The sequence below is a fragment of the Coturnix japonica genome, chromosome 3, assembly GCF_054131305.1.
Source record: "Coturnix japonica strain WE chromosome 3, WE-NBRP24, whole genome shotgun sequence".
Lineage (NCBI taxonomy): Eukaryota > Metazoa > Chordata > Aves > Galliformes > Phasianidae > Coturnix > Coturnix japonica.
Window position 1 is genome coordinate 41,495,612 of NC_140665.1, and position 17,686 is coordinate 41,513,297.

The window sequence follows — 17,686 nt, forward strand, 5'->3', positions numbered from 1 at the left end:
CTCTGGAAACAATATGTATAACTTCGGAAAACTTGTTCACGGCCATTTCGAGTTCTAAAGCTAACCAGACTGCCTTTGGGTCTGCAACCTCATCTGAGCACACGCTCTGTTAAGCGTTAAGCGGCACGGCCGCTTGCTGCGTTTTAAGTGAATTGGGAGAATGTCTCCAATTGAAGGCGGCTCCGCTCCCGGGGGCTGAGCGGAGCGCTCGGTGCACGGTAGGAATCACGCAGGGCGGCTGCCGCGGAAGCATCGGTCTCGGAGCGCACCGCCTGCGTTACGGATAGACCAGCCCGGAGCACTAGTTTGGACGAGCTGCCGTCGCGTTTCTAAGGGCAGCTCCTCCAAATACACGTGCAGACGGACTTTGCTCCCTCTTTATTTTCGGGACCGTTACTTTCCCACCACTTTGGCCCCGCCGCTTTTGATGCCGGTGTGTTCAGCCGCTGTCGGCCCTGCGGCGCTCGTTGCCGGGCAGGGCGGCCCTCGCATGGTCAGGACGGGGAGCGGGGAGCGGGGCTACGGCATCGTCCCGGGACGTCCCTCGGCGACGGAAGAGCGGATGAGCGCGTTTGTGAACAGAACCTTGGTTTTGCCCCTCGCCGTTCCCCCCCCGCCTCCCCTTCTTCGCTCCCGTTTAAGTCACTTGTTGTTGTTCAAGGAGCTCCCACTGAACGATTTCCTGCTCGTTGTCACCTCTCGCCCTCTGCCCAGAGATGCTCACAGAGGGCAATAAACTGCATCCCTCCCTCGCACCGCCGCAGCCCCGAGGACGCTCATCCCGGGAGCATCCTCGGCCCCTCCCCGCTCCGAGCTCCGCCCGCACGGGGCCGGGCGCTACGGCCGGACGCCGGCAGCGGGAGCGAGTCGCAGCCGGGGCCGCGATGGGCCATTTCCTCCTCGGCGCGGCGACCGGGCCCGGCTCTTTGATGGAGGTGCCAACATGTGGGGATTTGCATCAAACAGCCGCACTACGTCCCGCGGGCGGCAATTCGCGGCGCGCCCCCCCGCGGTCCGCGCTCTGATATGGCCGCGGGGAGCCAATCGGCGACCCGGGAGGGCACATCAAAGCGGAGCTCCTCCAATCGGTGGCGGCTCCCCGCGGGCGCGGTGATGTCACGGGGGGGCGTTTATGGCGGGGTATAACGGCGGCACCGGCCGGAGGCAGCGGGCGAGGGGCCGCCGAGCTCGGGCGGACGCAGCCGGGCCCCGCCGGCGGCGCTCGGGGAAGGGGGGGGGGATTTGGGGGCGGCCATGGGCTCCCCGGAGGATGCGGGCAAGGCTCCGGCGTACCGAGTGGACCACCTGCTGAGCGCGGTGGAGAGCGAGCTGCAGGCGGGCAGCGAGAAGGGAGACCCGACGGAACGCGAGCTCCGCGTGGTGCTGGAGGACGGCGAGCTGTGGCTGCGCTTCAAGGAGCTCACCAACGAGATGATCGTCACCAAGAACGGCAGGTAGAGGCCGGGCGGTGGGACAGAGGAGAGGGGAGCGGGGACCGGGATCAGGCCCTCGCGCCACTGTGTCGCCCTACAGGAGGATGTTCCCGGTGCTGAAGGTGAGCGTGTCGGGGCTGGACCCCAACGCCATGTACTCTTTCCTGCTGGACTTCGTGGCGGCCGATGGGCACCGCTGGAAGTATGTCAATGGTGAGTGGGTGCCGGGCGGCAAGCCGGAGCCGCAGGCGCCCAGCTGCGTCTACATTCATCCCGACTCACCCAACTTTGGTGCCCACTGGATGAAGGCGCCCGTCTCCTTCAGCAAGGTCAAGCTCACCAACAAGCTCAATGGCGGTGGGCAGGTAGGTGGGCTCACGATGATTCATAGAATCATTGAGGTTGGGAAAGACCGCTAAGATCACTTAGTCTAACTGTCAGCCTAAGAGCAGGCTGTGGAGTCACCAGGCCCATGCACGGTCCCTGCTCACCTGCTGTGTCCCTTTGCTCTCAGATCATGCTCAACTCCCTGCACAAGTATGAGCCCCGCATCCACATCGTGCGGGTGGGTGGCCCGCAGCGGATGATCACCAGCCATTCCTTCCCTGAGACCCAGTTCATCGCCGTGACGGCATACCAGAATGAGGAGGTACGTGTGGCGGGCAGAGGCCTCTGGTGCTCACAGCCTTCCAGGTGGCAAAGTGCATGTTACCCAGCAAACTGATGGGCCTTGTGCCACTGCTTTCATTTCTCTCTGTTCTGAATCTGAAGCTTAATGTCTTTTTGTGCATGCCTCGGGTTTTCACAACTTCTGATTACTATCCCAGCGTATATACAAAGTAATTTTAATAGATTATTTGGGACGGACTGATGTGGTATGAAACAAAGTTGCAATTTTCAGTTGCATTGTAAAATAGCTGGCCGTGCTGTTCTCCAAACTGGCCTTGATGTTAGTCAAAAGGCACATCTGTATGGCATGAATCTATAAACTGCCAATCTTTTTGAGATTTATTGATGCCCATTCTGCTCTGTCCTGAAATTTAAACCTTTTTCCAACCCTGTAGTGTACTATTTTTCTTAACTGTTGCCTTAGTTGATAGATAAACGTGGGCACTTTGGTCACATAGATTTGAAGTGGTGGGACCAATTCCTAGCCCACTGCTAACGCTTCAGACATTAGATGCTGTTAAATTGGTGTATGTGGTCTAATCTTATTTCCTCAAAACTCTGTGACTTCTCTGACTTCACTGGAAAGTCCGCATTCAAGTCTTTGATTTCTGTATGGTAATCAAGATATCCATTGTTGTTTTTAGATCACAGCTTTAAAAATTAAATACAATCCATTTGCGAAGGCATTTCTTGATGCAAAGGAAAGGTGAGAGCTCTTAACTCAATTCTGAAGTTTATGGATTTATTGTGTAGGTTTGTGAAACCACGTCCTTAACTTTTGACATGTTTTCCTTTATAGAAATGATCACAAGGACATGATGGAGGAAGCAGGAGACAGCCAGCAGTCTGGATACTCGCAGTGTATGTTTGCTTTCATTTTTCTTTGTGAATATATTTCTGAATTCTTCTATTAAGCAAAACCCAGAGAGCAGCGTTTGCTATTTGGAGTGCTGGTTCGTAAGGAGATAACTTCACCGATTTTCAAATCTGCTCTTTGTGCAGTCTTGTGGTTGTATGAACGTTATGATATGTAAAGGTGTGGTAAAGGCAGCAGTATTATCTTAAGTGTTCTCCTGTTTAAGATCCTGCATTGACCTTTCTTTTCCAAAAAGACATTCAAGGACAGCAGTTCTCATACAGATATGGCAATCAATGCTTATTTCAAAATACAGTAGAAACTTGCTGGAATTGTACTTCTGTAGTACAATTAGGGGCATTTGCTTGAGAAGCTCTCTTAGATAAGTAAAAAGCAGTAGTGTCTTAGTGGTCTGTGATTAAAGGGTTATTGCCAAAATTTGTCTGTAGCCTATAAAAGGAGGAATTTAGCCACAGTAGGAATTAGTCTGTTTTAGCAAAGAGATTTAGTTTGTGAGAGTTCTTAGCACATTGAGAAACTTCAGATCTTAGCTATACATTGAGACCCCCACAAGAGCAATTTACGACTGACAATTATGCTGTTACTGAGCACATCCTTCCCACCTAAGGGAGAGCTTAACCATTTTAGTGTTTTCTTACTTTACTGTGGTTGCAGTTAAATGGAAATTTTAACAAATGTTAAATCAATGCATGGCTTTTTCTATGCTGTTTCTCAATTTTCCTTCATAAGACTGCTTGAGAAGTTGTAGAACTCCAGACTTCTCAGCTGTATTGCAACTAATTCTCCTTTCATGAGCATGCATTTCCTTCTGAGTCAGCTACTTACCTTGTCACCATGCTGTTCTTTCAGTGTCTGGTTGCATTGCATCCTCATGGTTGTTAACTCTTGCTCTCTCACAGTAGGTAGTTGGCTTATTCCTGGGACTGGGACTCTGTGCCCACCTGCCAATCCTCATCCTCAGTTTGGAGCCCCCCTGTCTCTCTCCCCTGCTCACAGCTGTGAAAGGTACTCACCGCTGAGGAATCACCGTTCTGCCCCCTACCCCAGCCCCTACACCCATAGAAACAACTCACCAAGTAAGTTGTACTTTGCAGCTGTTTGAAGATGGGGTGTGAGCTTTGAGCAATGTGCATCTGGACTGATGCTGCAGAAATAGCTCTCTGGATCATTTTGGTTAGAGGGAAGGGGGGGGCAGGGCAGCGTTGCAAAAGTGACAATGAGTATGCATTTCCACAGTCTTTGCAGTGGAAAAAATGAGTTTATATAGAACTGTTGGCCCCTGATTTGTTAGACTGTGTTGAACTGGTTTCGCTATGTATTCTTGAATTACTGTGACTGATGAGGCTAAACTTACTTATGTGAAAGCGAGGATTTCATTTGTTGGTTATAGGAGACATGATGAAATAAAGTCATTCATGTCCAGTTCTGTAATGGGATTACTTGTTGTTAACATGTTTAAGCAAATAATTGAGGGCCTGGTTCAATCAGTTTTATTTACCTATTGCCGTGGTTTATATTAATACATAAAGATTGTCCTCAAAAAGTGTGTCACAACTGGATGTATCACATTAACAATGTGGAGCTGAGTGAATTGCAGAGCTGTTTGTGCTCAGAAACAGCCAAGGAGCTTAAGGCTTAGTGCCTTAAAGCAAAGGTGCATAAGGAACAGAAGTTGAGGTCATTTTTAGTAATGTTTTTCCCCTTGCTCTGGCAAAGACTTGGTAACAGCTTTTGCCTATGCTGAAGGTTTCCATCTAGAAAGGTGCTTGAACTGTGTATTAATACATAGCCTTCTAGATGCTGCCTGGTCAAACGGATGTGTAGCTTTGTAGGTCATTTTAAAGAGAAAAACCAGCTTTCCTTTGGCTTTCTTTACATCTGAACATTATGGGCAAGTTTGCTGACCTGAAATAAATTGAAAGAAAAAACACTTCCAGTGTTCCTCCTCTTTCCCAAGTTTACAGCAGGAAACCATTTATTCTCTTACTTTTGCCAGCAGGCAATGCAACTTCTTTCTAGCTCTGCTTGGCAGTATAGGGTTCCCTTTATAGCTTTTCAATGGCTTTGCTTTGGATGGCCAGTTTTGGTCACCCGCTGTGTGGTTTAAGCCACAGTCCAGTCACTCTCCATGATGCCTAAAGCAAACTTCAGAGTCTTCTCAGCTCAGAACTATGATATGCGATTCGGACTGCATATTTTCCAGGGCTGCTGGACTGTTATTGCCAGTGTAGGTGATGGCAATAAGGAAGGTGGCTTGGAATAGAGATGGGAATAGTGTGAGTAAGGACCCTGCTGACAGGATAAGGAAGCATGATCTGAATGAGCAGGTTGCTTGAAGACAGTGTTTTGTTGTGTGTGTCTGTAGATCCTTCACAGAAGTAGGACTTTGCTGTTATAAGCAAAGCAATCAGCAATGCCAGTGAAACTGTAAGCTTGACACAACTGGTAGATGACTTTATTTTTCTTTGTGGGAGTGTTTCATTTTTTAATTACTATTTTTTTGCAAGCCAGTAGTAGGAGGGGGTTTTTAAGTGATCCATTGCATTAGAATAAAAGATTGTTATTTGTTCTGATTCTAGTGCATTGAAGTGATTGCTTGTTTTCTCAGCAGCTTACACTGATAACTCCTCTGCCTGCCTTCCCATGCTCCAGTCCCATGACAACTGGTCCTCTCTGGGAGTTCCCACACACACGACTATGCTGCCTATGAGCCACAGCACTGGCACAGCTACCAGCTCCAGGTAGGAATTCATCCCTCAGCAGCACTACTAAGAGAAGGTTGAAAAAGGAGGCAGATTCTCATCATCAGACTGAAAAATCCTTATGGTTGCATGCCAAATCACCAGTTTGAGGTTGTGGTTGAACTTGGTCATCTTGAAGGTTTTTTTTTTTTTTCCAACCTAAATGGTTCTGTGATTCTATTCCATGATTTGGTTACCCTCAGTCTCATGGAGATGAAAATTCAAAGGAATACAGCTGAGGTGGTAAAATCTCAGTAGAGATACTGTTAACCACAGATGGTTGATGCTTGGGCATCTTTTTTTGGCAGCTCATACCTACCACTTAGTTTGTGGAAAACATCCTTCTCTGAGCCACGCACACTGGCACTTAGCTGTTAGGGTATGTACTACTAACCAGTATAAGACTGCTGCCTTCCTGAACGGAAGTTTTGGCCCTGAATGTGTGTTTATCAAGTAAACAGATACTCTTGGCATCTCTTTCCATGTCTGACCCCCATGATACGTACTTGGGAAGTTGTAAAGTCCACTGAGTTTCAGTTGCTGAATTAATAGTTGTCCAGTAGATAAAATCCGGAGAACTAGAACTGTGAGACCTTGAAGAAGGCACTTCTGCCATGTCTTTTGTCTAAGCCTCTTTAAAGTAGTAATAATAATAATTCTACTTTACTTTTTTTTTTGGGTAAACTGCTCCAGATCTCTAAATAGAAAATGCTGTGTAGTGTTGCACAGTGTTGAACTTGTTCCCACAGAGTTTCACTGAATCAGCTTGTTTCGCTTAATTCATACATGTGTTTGATTTTATATCAAAGAGAGGAAGACAGTAGGCTGTAGAGTGCTGGCAAGGTCTAGAAGGACAAGTGAAGAAGCTGGCCTGGGGGGCTGCGTGGTAAACTGAGCACCTACCAACAGAACCTGCAGTCACTAATAACCTGTCATATTTGTCATTCTCTCTCCTCCAGTCAGTACCCAAACTTATGGTCTGTGAGCAACAACACCATCACCCCAGCATCTCAGTCAAGCGGCATGTCCAATGGCCTGAGCTCCCAGTTCCTGCGTGGCTCTCCAGTGCACTACACTGCTCTCCCACATCCTGTCACTGCCACCACCTCCACGTCCCCTCTGTACGATGGAGGAGCACCTGCAGACCTTCCTGACAGCCAGTACGACGCCTCCGCACACACTCGGCTGGCATCCATGTGGACACCCATCACCCCACCTTCCATGTAAACTCAGACCTCTACTTTAGGACAGACTTTTTTAGCTACTGAATTACTTTAAACGCTTAATCCTCAAGGAAGAGAAAAAGGAGACATGAAGGAAACTGTAGATAAAGCATCTGCACCGCTTTGCGTAGAGCATCCAAGTTATGTCTCTGATAGTGAACAGACCATCGTTAACTTCATGCAGAGTTTACAAATCTGGTGAGCGTGCAATTCTGAGAGCAGATTTACTGCTTTTCATCTTTTTTGTTTTCTAGCTTGATAGGCCTAATTTTTAAGATTTTGACTTGGATTCCAAATTTCTCAGTGTTCTGAAACCTGAAGTTTGGCATCTGGACAACTTTCTCCTGTAAGTGACTCCTTACTGTTTTTTATTAATGGCAAACCTAGGAATAGCCATATTAGACTGTTCTTAACCACCTAGGTAGAAGCATTTGGAATTCTGCACAAGTGTAGCTGAGGATGGAAGTTATTGGCAAATCATGTGCACTAAAGCGTATTTGTCTCACAGATACGTTGTGTTCTTAACTGTATGCTTGTTTCCTTGCTGCTGAATTAATGTTGAGACAATCTGCAAGAACTGTTTTCCTCCTAATAAATTACAGTATTATTGTTTGATCTAAATTGTTTTGCCCCAAAGATTCCTTTTCGAGGTAAGTTTTGCTGTTTGATCATATTCAGACACCTGTCTGCTTTGCTAAACATCTTTATTTCAAACAGTCGGTGTCTAATGGGAAATCCTATCTAAAACGATTTCAACTCATTGAAAAGCATCACGGTCTTTTATGATCTCTTGCTCAGGCCTTAAAGGGAGGGAATTCAATACCTGGGGAATCATTCTAATATATGGTTTTTTTTTTCAGTGTTATACTCTGTTGAATTGTATTTATTATTTCTGAAGTTGCATTTTCGTTGTCTACACATTAAGATATGTAAATAATCTGTCAATCTGCAGTGTATTTCTTTAGACAGTGATGTGTAGGATTTGTCACCCGATGGCACATTGAACAACATGGGTGTCAGTAGTTAAATTATTGTGAGGGAGAAAACTTCAGTCCCCGATAGCTGGAGGAAAAGTGCAGATATACTAAGCTTTAAAATACATTGCTTGACTTGCTGGGAAGGCCAGGTCTTGATAAAACACTGAGTACAATGACTTAAATTTCTAATGCAGGTTCAAAGGGTGCCCTCAGACTTGTCTGTTTCTCCTTCTACCTGGCAAGCTCATATCTTGGGGAAAATGGTTTGTCTTACATAAGCCATAGTGGATAACTTTTAAAACAAAGTGCCTAATGTACTGAAGCAAAAATTATAAATCAGGGAATTCCTTAAGTAACTCTTCATTGTGTGCGCATGAGCTGTGGTGGCAGCTTTGAGCAGAAGAAGCAAATATTTGCTACCACGTCAGTCTCCTTGGAACCTTATGGGCAGGTCCCTGCACCCAGAAGGATTGTGCCGGGGTTTTTACCCTGCAGAAGGATTTGTGTGCAACTGCAGGATGCAGTCTCTCAGAGGTGCTCCATCGAGAGACTGCACCAGCAGCAGATAGCTGTGCAACCCTGTTCTCTGTCAATAGTGTAAATATCGATCTAAGCTCTCCTATTTTATTGTGAAAGGAAGTTGTGTAAATGATGTAAGTGCATTATTATTTAGAATATTTTGTAGAAGATAGTGTTATTTCATTGTATTTTTTTTTAACTTGTACTTGGGAAGTATAATTTAAATTGGAAAAAAAAAGAGTAAAGATTCTTAAATAAACTCAATGCTTAATTTTCAGTTTTTGGGGGTGGATGGGAAAGCTGAATCGTGTACATTAAATATACAGAACCCACAGTATGTCCAGCTTCCACAGAGTGGTTTCACAAATGGTTCTGGATGCACAGCACTGCTCTGGGTGAAAGACCAGAGGGTTCTCCACAGCCCAGTCAATGAGTCCCAATAGTCAATGGGAACTTAAAGAAATGTGGAGGTAAGCTGTTTAATAGAGAACTTTATTGTTTTTTATTTTGTTTGTTTGGGGTGCACTGGGTGTTGGTTGACAGTCAGTCATTGCAGGTGTTACCTCTGTGAGCTGGAGCTTTTACCTGGGTGGGCCTGCAAGGCCTGCAGGATACCTCATCATGTTGTCTCTGGTGGGCAGCTCACTGCAGCGCTCAGAGAAGGGCAGACCCCAGCTCCTGTCCGGAACAAGGGCAGTGATGGTACAGGTCCTTCCAGAGACTGTCCTGAAATAACAACTGCCATCTACGCAGACAAAAATAGTTCCTCCTTCTGTTGTTAGCTGGTGCTTGTCAGCCCACCTGCTTGTGAATGACTGCCTGCTGTGGGACAATTTGGCCCATTTTGTGCCTTAACTTGGTGCCTTGGAGACCTCCATAGCAGTGCTGACCAGCAGGAGCTCCCTGGTGCCTGGGTGCACGTGATGCTAACTTAGGAGCCAGACTGCTTCTCATTCCCCTCTGGCTCCTGAAAGGACTCAGTCCCAAGGTGCAAGAGGACTTTTCCCTTTGAGGTTCTCTCTCCTGTTGGAGATACACTGCCACCACTTGCTTTTCCCTTTGGGAAGGACAGGTAGCACCAGGAAGGGGGGCACACTCAGGTATACGTGTGCATTTTGAACCACCTGCTGCAAGCAATGCCTTGGGTGGATTCAGAGGCCTGAATCTGTAGTTAAGACTCACAAGCATGTTCCTGCCTTGGACTCAGCTCTTCCCCAGCTGCTGCCAGCTTTTGCTTTTGTGGACATCTCTGCATTGAGCCTCTATGCATTTCTCCATGGGTGAAGCCACAGCACGTGTCCCTGCACTTGCTGTGGGTTGAGGGTTCCCAGCTGAAGGCTGAGGGTCGGGGCAGTGCTGGAGTCAGGGCATGCAGGGCTGCATGTGATGTGGGCTTGAGGTCAGGTTGCTCAGCATGAGTTGTGCAGTTCAGTGTGAAATGCAGATTGGGGGTGTTTTTCGAAGTCCCGTGAAAGTATTTTCATAGGTTGTTAGGTTTATTGTTGATGTTTAATCTTCTGATAAGAGGTTCAAATGCAAAGGCAGATTTTTGCCCTAATAATGCACCAAGGAGAATTCTGGAGCACTGACAATAGATTACCATTAAAATCAGCTGATTACCATTAAGGATTGCAGAGCATGAAGCGCAGCCACACATGCACACAGTTATTTTGTGAACACTGTACATCTCTAAGCAGCTCAGCATTTGTGTCAGGCCAAGCTCACCTCATCTGCTTTTTTTTGAGGGATGGGGGGCGGGAGGATTGCTTCCTTTCCTTTGCTTTTAAATGAAAAAAACCCAAACCTTTCATGCCACTGAATGTAAGCTATGTGCAGCTCCAAAGCAGTCTGAGCACTAAGACATCTCTTAACTCCTGCTCTGCCACCTTCTCATTCCAAGACTGGACATTTTCTCTCATGGTATTCCTGCAACCAGCAGCCATCCAGGGCAACCCAAATTCACCTTGCTACTGGTCAGATCCAAACTACAAGCCCTCCAGCCAGCACAAGAACCATGTGGATTTGGTGTGACTCATCTGGATAGGTTTTCTCCACCATGGGCCCTCAGTGGCAACAATATGCCTTATGGGGCACCTCAGCTGCTTCTGGGGGAGACAAGGCTGTGGTGCAGACACCCTCACATTTCCAAACCTCAGAGAAGGCTCAGCCAGCGAGGCTTGCCATAGCCTGCCCAGGGGGAAAAAGGGCTCTGTGGTTCCCCTGCCACTTCAGTTAGGAGAAAATTATTCACTCACATGGCAGTGGGGCACTGGCACAGCCTGCCTAGAGAAGCTGTGGATGCCCCACCCCTGGAGGCACTGAAGGTCAAGATGGATGGGGACCTGGACAACTGGATCAGGTGCTACTGCAGAGGGTTGGGGCTAGCTGGGCTTTAAAGTCCCTTCCAACCCAAGCCATTCTGTGACTCTGTAAAGTAATGCAGATTGCCCCTGTCCCTACCAGCACAGAGGGGAGCAGGTGCCTCTGCTTCAGCTGAGGCTGAGCAACAACAAACCAATGGGCCAAACAGGTTTCATTCTGCTCCCCTGTCCTTAAAGCTCACCTCTACCAAACTTCATAGTGACATTTCTGATGATGAATCTCACACAGTTTGTCACGTGCAACTGTACCACTGCCAGATGCGGCCTTGTTCAAGTGGCTCTTTACTGCCAGCTCTTAAAACCTGCCTCCTATACCTGCTGCTTGCTAAATGTCTTGTACCAAGGAACAACTGTTTGCTGCTGGAGACTTGTGTTGTGCAGGTGAGCATGGGAAAGGCTGAGCAATAGGTGCAGGCAGGTGAAGCTGCTTTTGATGGACACAGGTGGGGCCTTAAGGGCAGGTGGAGCTGTAGAAGGCTGATTTGTTCCTGGAGAGAAAGAAATGCAGATATATCTGGGTATTAGTAGTTGAGCGTTTGTACCTTTATCTCAGGAACAGCCAGTTTGCAGCTTGCAGGTAAGTGTGGGGGTAAAAGTTGAGCTGTACTGTGGGACTGGGTGTGTTGGGAGATGTGAACTTCTGTTGGCTGGGGTTGTCTTCACCACAGAGTTCTTCTGAGTTGGAACTCCTGCTTGGTCCTACCTCTGTGATGGAGTGGCTGAGGGGGGGCACCCAGCTAGATCTGGGAATATCCCTGGGCTCAGCTCCTTTGGGAGGCAAATTGCTTGAGGGGTGTCTTGGTGCTCACTGATGTTCTGAGGTAATGAGCGTTTCTGCCAAGAATCTTGTGGTCTGGGAAGGCAAAGCCTTTGTGAGCCTTGTTGGAGGTGTCTATTATCTCTGGTCTGTAAAGAATGCATTTTGTTCTTCTTTTCTTGGTTAGAAAAGAGCTGCTGGAACTATGAGAGCTGAGATGTTGCCCCTCACTCACATGTAGCTGCTACAGACTAGTAAGTTGTCTTAGCTTAGTACTGATTTAGTGCTTTCTGTGCTACCTTAGATGCTACCAGATGTCCTGTGCGACTGTTGGTTCATTCTTGCAAAGATTTGACTTGATGAGTTGGATTGTAGGTGCTGACTTGAATACATGCTGCTTTATTTGTGATGTATTTTGCTATCCTTCATCTCAATGTAACATTAGTAATTGTGAAACTTTAATCATTCTGAGATCTTCCTCTATGAAAACCTCTTTAGATACATGTGAAATAGTGTTACACCAGCACCCGGCTGTGTTCTCTACTTAAACTTGTACCCAAAATGTGTGGCCTATGTGAGACAACTTTAACACTTGCAACCCAGGATAGCTCTTATCTTACTAATATGGGGATGGCTCAGATGAGTTTCCATCATCTGTTACTTCTTTGCCTAGATACACATTGACTCTAGTGGGTGGGAGGGAAGAGACAGAAATTTCCACTCGCCCCAACAGTGGGATTTCATGCTTCATGTAGTTGCTTTGACTTTACAAAATTAAATGAAGCCTTTCCATTAGGTGAATGGAAACTTCTGGCTTCTTCCCCTTCCTTTGGTGTGGACACATTCACACTCACTAAAACAATTCAAAATAGATGTGGGTTATGTGTGTGTTTGGCTTATGCCCTGGTGATGAGGGCGGTGCCGCCCTTTTGCAGTGCTCCACTGCAGGGTTTGTGCAGGCCAAGGCAGAAATCCAGGCTTGGGCTGGGTTGCATGGACAGATGCAGAGCACTCAGCTGGGGAATGTAAGAAATGAGTCCTGTAACTTATTGACTTTCATTTAAAGAGATGTTTTTCCTTACCTGTAGATTATTTGTAATGAGTGTTAAGTGATACCTACATGTGGTGTAGAAGGGCACTGACTCAGTGTTACATCTGCACCACAAAAAGCATGTAAATATAAAACTGATGAGAGCAAGTGGGCTTGGGTTATGTTTCAGTGCACGAGGAACATCCAGCAACTGGATGCTGAGTGTGAGGTGAGTTCACCTTCTGTGCCACAGAGACATGAGCTTTGGCAGCCTGATGTGCAGCCATCTCTATTCTGCTTTTTTAACCTGTATATTTTTCAGTGTAGGTGAGGAATGGCCCTCAGTGGTGGTTGATGGGGAAGGAATGGCGGCAGGAATTCTGTAAACACACTGGCTGCCAAAAATAGTAGCAGTGTAACAGCCTGTTGAAAAATTGCCTGTCAGGAGGATGAACTGATACTTCTGAACTGCTTGGTGACAGCTGATATGGTTAAATTAACCCTGATTGGCCTCTGCTTGCAAGTACACAGATAACAGCCTTCTCTGGCTGTTAATTCACTAGGTTAGGAGAATCTTTCCTTGTTGAACTTCTACCGTTGAGTACTTAAACAGGGCTTTTACTGATGGTCCCAGTTAATGTTATCCTGCTGCCATGTAGTTTACAAAATTAAGGTAGTTCTTTCAGAAACAGTGGGAGAGAAGGTGACCCTAATCCAAAGTTCGCTATCCCGGGGAAGTGGTGGTACCACCGTCCCTGGAGGTGCTCAAGAAACGTGTAGGTGTGGTTAGTGGGCACGATGGGGATGGGCTGCCGGCTGGGCTAGTTGATCTTGCAGATCGTTTAATGATGCTAAGAGAGGCGAGGCAGAAGCGCTCCCCGCGCTTGGTTGTGGGTCTGTCTCTGCGCTGTGCGCTCCCTCTGGCGGCCATCCCGGTTGACTGCCAGGCACAGCGGCTGCCTTTGGCCGAGCAGCAATAAGTTTTAAAGCCACTTTTCAGGTTTCACTTGCAACATCAGCAACAACAACCAAAACAAGCAGCGTTTTTGCAACTGAAATATTACAAAGGAGTCACTGTCCCTGGAGGTGTTCAACAAATGCGTATATACAGCACGGAGGGATGTGGTTAGTAGATATGGTTGTGGTTTTTGGACTTAGAATTATTACAGTTGGAAAAGATCTCTATGTGCCCTGCTGGCACTGGACTTGGCCATTGGAGACACTTGTGAATGTGCTTACTTCTGCAGCTTCTATCTGCATTCTAGTAAGGAAAGTACAACTCGCCTGGTATAAAAGCTGTCTAAAATTATTTTGATGATAAACACCTACAAAGTAAAGTTAGGTCATCAACGAATGCAGTACACATTAGTCAAGGTATTTGCCTGATGACCTCGTTTAGCTTTGTTCTGGGTACGGATGTGGATAATTTAGAAGCTGCTTCTCTTGAAACTGGTTCGGTCTTTTCAAGGGATACTGTCAGCAGGGCAGCAAACCCTTTGGGGAAGCCTGAGACTTCATTATAGAACTGAATACCGGTTTCGCGGTTTATTTACTGTTCAGAGAAAAAGCTAGCTGCTTTCTCTGAAGCCACAGCCCCGAGTACAGCTCTGTGAGCCGGCTGGAAACAGCGATGGAAGAGCTGTCCTCGGGAGGCCCGGCCCGGGGGAGGCTGAAACTCTGAGCCGCCAGGGGGAGCCCGTCCGAGGGCAGCGCGGCGCCGCCGAGAGCATCCCGACCGGCGCAGCCCGGCTGCCAGCCGGCAAGTGTCGTCTTTTTCCTTTACGGCCGCATTCCGCCTCCGCTCTTTCTGCATGCTGCCAGTGCTGCTCCTTGGCAGGAAGCTCCTGGCGTCTCCTTGGGGGTGGCGTAGGCATAGGAATGGACAGATGAGCGCTAATCCCTGGAAAACAGGGGTAGGGGTTCCAATGAAACTGAAGTTCTTTGGAAATCTTTTAGTCATAATTCCCAGAGTTTTGCCTTCGGGACTGGGGGCAGAGCAAGGCACATCAGGTCAAAATGCCTCTGGAGTGAGATTTAAAGTTCAGTGAGTGAATATGTATTGTTCTGTTCCTCTGTGGGCTTTGTTTTGTTTTTAAGGGCAGGAAAAGATTTGTGTATCCTTCTCCTGTGAAGAATAGCTTCTTTCTGCTGCTTCAGCTCATAGTGCTCGTGCTTCCTCCCCACACTTCCTCCAGGAGCTCTGTCAGCCACAGATGCTTTGCATATGTGGGAAAGGCATGTGTTTGGGACTGGAGCACCTTGGCCTCCAGAAACCTTGTGTTTCTGCTAGTGATGCTGCTTATGAGTTTACTGCTACACATATGACTGAGAGGGTGCAGAATTAAAAGTTGAATTCTCAAAACTGATACAAGAATTTCTGCAAGAAATGTGTGTGTTAAGCATCGAGATCAAAGAACAGAGAATGAACTTCAAGCATGCATCTCCCTCCTCCTCTTCCCACATGAAACACTGAGATTCTGTCCGTTTGGCATAACCTTTCCCAAATGTTCACACTCCTTTTCTAAGGAAGCGGCACTCGTGCTGCTTCCCTGGCTGAGCAGTGCTACCCTAAAAGCCTTGAACTCGCTGCTCAATTTCAGCTGGATGTGAACAGAAAGACCAAGAGATCCCAAAAGAAGCTGTGATGAGAATATTCTTGCTGGGGAAGAGTTCTAGAGCAGATCTCCTTCAGCCTGCAGCTGGCACCATTGAGTCACCCCTGCTGGCCTGCTTTGCTCTGCTGTTTGTGGAATGAGCTGCCTGTGCTTTGTGAAAAGCTTTTCTCCCCTTCTTTCATGCGCAATTTTGAAGTCAAATGGACTTTAAGTAGAGAGAACGGGTTGGCAAAAGGATAGAGATTTGAATAAGGTTGAGGTAAATGGAAGCAAAACCCAAGGTCAGAACTAACACCTGGATTTTTTTCTTGCATATTTTACTCATGAGAGGATGCTTATTCCCCTCTGTGCTCTGTGGAAAAAAAACCTCATCTTAATGCTTAATCTTTCAAAATGAAGCCATCGTTGTCGCATTCACCTTGCAGAAATGCTGGTCACTCTCTTGCCTGTAAGCTGGCTGCTGCAGCTCATGAGATTATTTATCCCATCTTTTTGCACTGGGACTACTGAAATTCAGTGTTGTCCTGGTTAAGGACAAGGTGAGCTACTCTAAAGCCTTACATCATGTTAATAAAAATCTGCAGACGCTAGGAAAGAGCATGAGAGAGAAATTGCATCTGGACAAATATCTATGAGTGCTTAAACTGAAGCTATCTCTAATGCTGCTCTGCCCTGTTTTCTGTGTCACTCTAGAGCTTCTGTTCATGACCTTTCTCTAAGCTTTTAGTGCCTTGTTTATGGGGTTGAAAAAGTATTACATATCCATCCAAGGGTTTTTTTGTTGTCGTTGCTTACACACTGCTGACTTCTTGCTGAAACATGATCTTTTAATGAGCATTTGGAAGCTGTAGAATGAGTTAACTTGAAAGAAAGTGATGTTTTCTAAACTCTAAATAGTTGATCATGGGGCCAGGTTGAGGGGATAGAACCCAAGTCGATACTGGTGTTGGGCAGCTTTTATCTGCCTGCCTGGGGAATGGTTTGATGTAATTGAGGTGTGTAGGTGAAAAGCCTGGGAGGAGGCTGTGCCCAGGTGGCCCTTGGACATTTGTCTGGGAAGGGGCTCTTGGCTTCAGTGTGAACGAGCTCGAGGCTGGCCATGGCTTTGACACTTTGAATGGAAATTCTCAAAATATAATATCTTATGGTTGATTTCTGCAGGAATCTTGCTTGTTTTGGATTCTCTGTAATAGAACAAAAATTACAGGCTCATAAAAAACCAAATGAAATAGCACAAAAATGGCTGTATAACACTAGGGCTTGTGTCCAAAGCACATGTGAAAACATGACAGGTGTTAACAGCAGAAGAAATAATGCACTCCCCAGACAGCTCTTGATAAATGTAGCAAACAAAAGTTTATGAAAAGTAAAATACCAAGTGTTCAGTATGGTTTGAGGTACAAATGTCTTCTGTACAAGATACTTCTGGTTTGTGGAAGCATTGATTTCTCCCTCCCCCCAACTGTATGCAGCCTGTAAGGCTACAGAATTTGCAGTAGAAGATCTGGAAATAAGAATCTCTGGAATAACAACTCGATGCTGTTGTTATTGAGTTAGGTCCAGAAGACCTATGTGTTGTAACTAATGGGTCCCAAGATGTGTGAAGTTCATGCTCTGAGAGTTAGAGAGTCATTTTCTTGCAAAAATAATCTGCTTTGTTGATTTCCATCTGATCGGATGTAAGGTATTACTTGTTTAAGCAAACCCTCCAGGAAGTTCAGAGCTGGAGCTTAGCCAGCCTGTGCTTCTGAGGAAGAGAAATTCATAAGAAAATGCAAAGGAAGGAAATGTGAGCTCAGGTATAGCAATGAAGCATTAAAAATAACTCAAAGTAAATGCCCACATAATGGCCAGTAGTCAATCACAGGTAAAATAGCTTTTGCAAATATATTGATTTAAAATATAACTAACCTCAGAATAAATCCATGTATATCAGAAATGCGAGCTTCAATATATGTTTCAGGTATGCTGTGATGATTCCAGCCAGTCATCCAATAATCAGCTGATTATTCAGCTTTACCTACTGCCAGCTATTTGTCTGCTAATACAGATATTGTTACAGTATGTTTAGAAATACTTTGGAATGCTCACTTGAGTAAAATGTCCATTTTGAGGAGGGAGAGAAAAACCCCCAGTATTTTAGTGACAGTAGCAATCCACTGCAAGCAAGCATTGCTGTATTCCACAGTGAGGCAGTCATGGCTCACCTAGTACGAGTGACTGTAAAACCTTTAACTGTACACAGGGATGAAATGGAAGTTCTGCAGCATGTATCAGCAGTCCATTTAGAAGCATGGTTTGGAACTTCTTTCACACACTTACATTAAATCTGTCTGCTAGTATTGAATATAGCATTTTGGGCACTCTGCTAGCGAGGCCTTGTTAAACTACGCTCTTTTCCCTCTAATTGTGGGGGAGTACTGGTTATCTGTGTCTTTTTTAGGGAATTACTTCTTACGCAGGA

At 46.3% G+C, this 17,686-nt stretch overlaps 1 protein-coding gene across 2 annotated transcripts; it reads left to right on the forward strand.

The window, feature by feature from the left end:
* Window positions 1-1,121: 1,121 nt before the first annotated feature.
* TBXT (T-box transcription factor T) lies at window positions 1,122-8,698 on the forward strand. Of its 2 annotated transcripts, none has more exons than XM_015858022.3 (8): window positions 1,122-1,454; window positions 1,534-1,798; window positions 1,948-2,082; window positions 2,747-2,808; window positions 2,902-2,963; window positions 3,879-4,055; window positions 5,588-5,720; window positions 6,680-8,698. In XM_015858022.3, the coding sequence occupies exons 1-8, from the start codon at window positions 1,255-1,257 to the stop codon at window positions 6,945-6,947; spliced, it is 1,302 nt and encodes a 433-aa protein (XP_015713508.1). In that variant the 5' UTR covers window positions 1,122-1,254; the 3' UTR covers window positions 6,948-8,698. The 2 variants fall into 2 exon arrangements, with proteins under 2 accessions (XP_015713508.1, XP_015713509.1); XM_015858023.3 differs by having other exon boundaries at window positions 5,591-5,720.
* The last annotated feature ends 8,988 nt before the right edge of the window (window positions 8,699-17,686 follow it).

Coding starts and splice junctions, on each gene's coding strand:
- TBXT (XM_015858022.3), top strand. CDS start 1,255: ATGGGCTCCCCGGAGGATGCGGGCAAGGCTCCGGCGTACCGAGTGGAC. Junction 1,799..1,947: donor AGCTCAATGGCGGTGGGCAG/GTAGGTGGGCTC, acceptor CTTTGCTCTCAG/ATCATGCTCAACTCCCTGCA. Junction 2,809..2,901: donor TTTCTTGATGCAAAGGAAAG/GTGAGAGCTCTT, acceptor TTTCCTTTATAG/AAATGATCACAAGGACATGA.